The sequence below is a fragment of the Talpa occidentalis genome, unplaced genomic scaffold (genome assembly GCF_014898055.3).
Source record: "Talpa occidentalis isolate TD23 unplaced genomic scaffold, MPIMG_talOcc4v2.1 talOcc4.13, whole genome shotgun sequence".
Classification (NCBI taxonomy): Eukaryota; Metazoa; Chordata; class Mammalia; order Eulipotyphla; family Talpidae; genus Talpa; species Talpa occidentalis.
In genome coordinates, this window is record NW_023601322.1 from 10,674,225 (window position 1) to 10,677,671 (window position 3,447).

General features: G+C 44.2%; 1 protein-coding gene across 1 annotated transcript; it reads left to right on the forward strand.

Annotated features, from left to right (window-relative positions):
• Positions 1-2,136: 2,136 nt before the first annotated feature.
• Positions 2,137-3,183, forward strand: MC4R (melanocortin 4 receptor). The gene has a single exon (XM_037509698.1). The coding sequence runs from the start codon at positions 2,185-2,187 to the stop codon at positions 3,181-3,183; it is 999 nt and encodes a 332-aa protein (XP_037365595.1). The 5' UTR covers positions 2,137-2,184.
• Positions 3,184-3,447: the final 264 nt, after the last annotated feature.

The window sequence follows — 3,447 nt, forward strand, 5'->3', positions numbered from 1 at the left end:
ATTCAGACTGAGAGTAGATTAGGCGTTTCCAAGGATAAGGGAGTGTGATTGGAATGACTACTAATGGGGTGATGAAAAATGTCCTGGAAATAGAAAGTGGTGATGACTATATGATTCTGTGAATAGACAAAAAAATCCCACTTAATTTTACAGTTCACGCTTTTGATTTTTCAGGTAGTAAATTTTTTGGCATATGAATCAGAGCTAAGTAAAAAAAAAAAAAAAAAAGGCAATTGTTTCCAGTTCATGACATTCAGAAAATCTCATGCAAAGTTTTGTAAGAGCGGTGGTGCGTTCATACATACAGGGATAGAGCATTCCAAACAGAACAAATAGAGTGAATTCATAGGCCAATCTCTAGCGTGTATGCAGAGTAGTAAGCAAGTCAACTTCCAGGCTATGGGTCTGCAATAAAGTCCCATGAAGAATATAGAGAAATGAGTTGGGTAAGGAGAGAAAAGTAACAATCAGACCCAGAAGGTACTTTACCAGCGATTGCTTGTATGGACTTTTGAGAAAGATGGAAAAGTCAGATGCTCTGATTTTTAGCCTAAGCAAATGGAACAATTATATCATCATTAGGGGCACAAAGACGAGTTGATTCAGAAAGATTACAGTGACTTCTTCTCTATTGTTTATTTATTAGGAAACTCACTACTCATACACATCCAAAATAGAGGAAAGAAAGGATTCCATGTAATTGGGTTTGCTCCTTATAAATAATAGCGCCCTTAAAAAGTTGGAAAATTGGGCCTCCCCTGGTGATGCTGGCAGTTGAGCACAGCACTGTGAAGCTGTCTGCAGCCTCAGCAGCGCCGGTTCGATCCTGCCCGGCCCGGCGAGGGTCCCACATGGCGCAGCAGACCTCTCTGGCCTCGCCCGCTGCTCCCCTCAGCAGTGTATTTCATCAGTCTGTCTGTTCTGTTCCCCACTCTGTCTCTGGTGAATTCTCTCACCCTCCCGTGCATCTGGTCTGTACCCTGGTTCTTGTATAAATAAATACATCTTTTTTTAAAAAATTAAAAGTTGGAAAATTGAGATCATTATTGCCAGATGCTAAGAGAGATAAACACCAATATCTCAGCAGCTCAGAATGGTAACATTTATTGCTCGTTGGTGTCACAGTTCCATGTAGTTGGTGGACAAGGATGTGAAGGGAATGTAGGCATTTGTGCCCACGAAATAAATTCTATCTTGAACCTTTTAATGCACTGCAGTTACTTACATAGATCCTCCATCCACAGCATAGCACGCATTATCAAATATTCTCCCTGTGTTTCATTTTAAGCAGAAGCATTACTGCCTGAGTTCTTAATTCAAATAAATTGAAAGGGCAAATGCATTCAGTCTCCTGGTCAAAAAGTGCGTATTTCAGGAAAAGAGGACGGTATGTTTTACACACTTCATTTTACACACACACACACACAAGCGTGGGCGCGCGCAGACACAAACACACACACACACACACACACACACACACACACCTCTCTTTTAAGCAGGAATCAGCCTGTCTGCCTCAAGATGGCTCGTGAAATCAAAGCATGTCCACCAGGCACCAAATTGTTTTCCATGAAAACCTGAAAGGAGAAATTCAGCTGGTTTCCTGATCCCACGAGCCTCTGCATCTGAATCACAGTTACTCTGTGATTTGTATCTCGGGAACCCAGTCGGTGTCGCTCAGACTCCCCGCTGCGCCCGGATTGGTCAGAAAGAAGTAAAGGAGGAGCCAGGGTGAACCTATTTTTTTTTCCTCCACACACCGCAAAAATCAGCAGCAGCTCCTAACAGTGAAAGCCAGGCTTCAGGTTGCAAACTGACACCTCAGAGATGCAGCTGAGTGAGTGAGCCCGGGCGCACGGCGTCGTCAGCCAGCACCACCGCAGCGCCTAGGAAAACTATTTTGGAAACACCTGAATGCCTAAGACTAAAAGTTCAAGCGAAAGTGAGAACAAAAAAGCAAACGGCAGACTCTTTCAACTGAGAATGAGCATTCTGAAGTGAGGCTAATCAGAGGGGACCCGGAAAGGGACTCAAAACTCCATGGCCAGGTCTGGGGCATGTGCCAGCCACTCGCCACAGGCATGCCAATTTCATCTTTAGATAAAGACCAGGAGAAAATCACCGTGGACACCTGACCCAGCAGGTTCCATCAATTCTGGGCGAATTTGACTCCACTTGGCCGGGATGAACTCCACCCACCAGCCTGGGATGCACACTTCTCTCCACTTCTGGAACCACAGCGCCTACAGACCGCACAGCAATGCCAGTGAGCCCTTGGGGAAAAGCTACTCTGATGGAGGCTGCTACGAGCAACTTTTTGTCTCTCCTGAGGTCTTTGTGACTCTGGGTGTCATAAGTTTGTTGGAGAATATTCTGGTGATTGTGGCCATAGCCAAGAACAAGAATCTGCACTCCCCCATGTACTTTTTCATCTGTAGCCTGGCCGTGGCGGATATGTTGGTGAGCGTGTCCAACGGATCAGAAACCATTGTCATCACTCTATTAAACAGTACAGATACGGACGCACAGAGTTTCACCGTGAATATTGACAATGTCATTGACTCGGTGATCTGTAGCTCCTTGCTTGCATCCATTTGCAGCCTGCTTTCAATTGCAGTGGACAGGTACTTTACTATCTTTTATGCTCTCCAGTATCATAACATCATGACAGTGAAGCGGGTGGGTATCATCATAACTTGTATCTGGGCAGCTTGCTCAGTCTCGGGCATCTTGTTCATCATTTACTCAGACAGCAGTGCTGTGATCATCTGCCTCATCACCATGTTCTTCACCATGCTGGCTCTCATGGCGTCTCTGTACGTCCACATGTTCCTCATGGCCAGACTTCACATTAAGAGGATCGCTGTGCTCCCCTGCACGGGCACCATCCGCCAAGGTGCCAACATGAAGGGAGCTATTACCTTGACCATTTTGATTGGGGTCTTTGTTGTCTGTTGGGCGCCATTCTTTCTCCACTTGATCTTCTACATCTCTTGTCCCCAGAATCCATACTGTGTATGCTTCATGTCTCATTTTAACTTGTATCTCATACTGATCATGTGTAATTCCATCATCGATCCTCTAATCTATGCTCTCCGGAGCCAAGAACTGAGGAAAACCTTCAAAGAGATCATCTGTTGCTTTCCTCTAGGGGGCCTCTGTGATTTGTCCAGCAGGTATTAAGTGGAATGGATGAGACACAAAAAAAACATGCAGAAGAGACTTTTTCATTCTTGTGCAACCTCACCGGTGTGTGTCAGCATCAGCTTTTTCTTCTGTGTAAGGCATTAGTGGAGAATATCTTGTGTAGACATTTAAGTTTATGACTTTTGATAGGAAAAATGCCCAGTTTCTGTATATTTTAATGTCATGTTACTTTTTGGCTGTAAAATGTTTACCCATATTATAAATTGTAGACATTATGGATTTACAAAAAAAAAAAGGAAA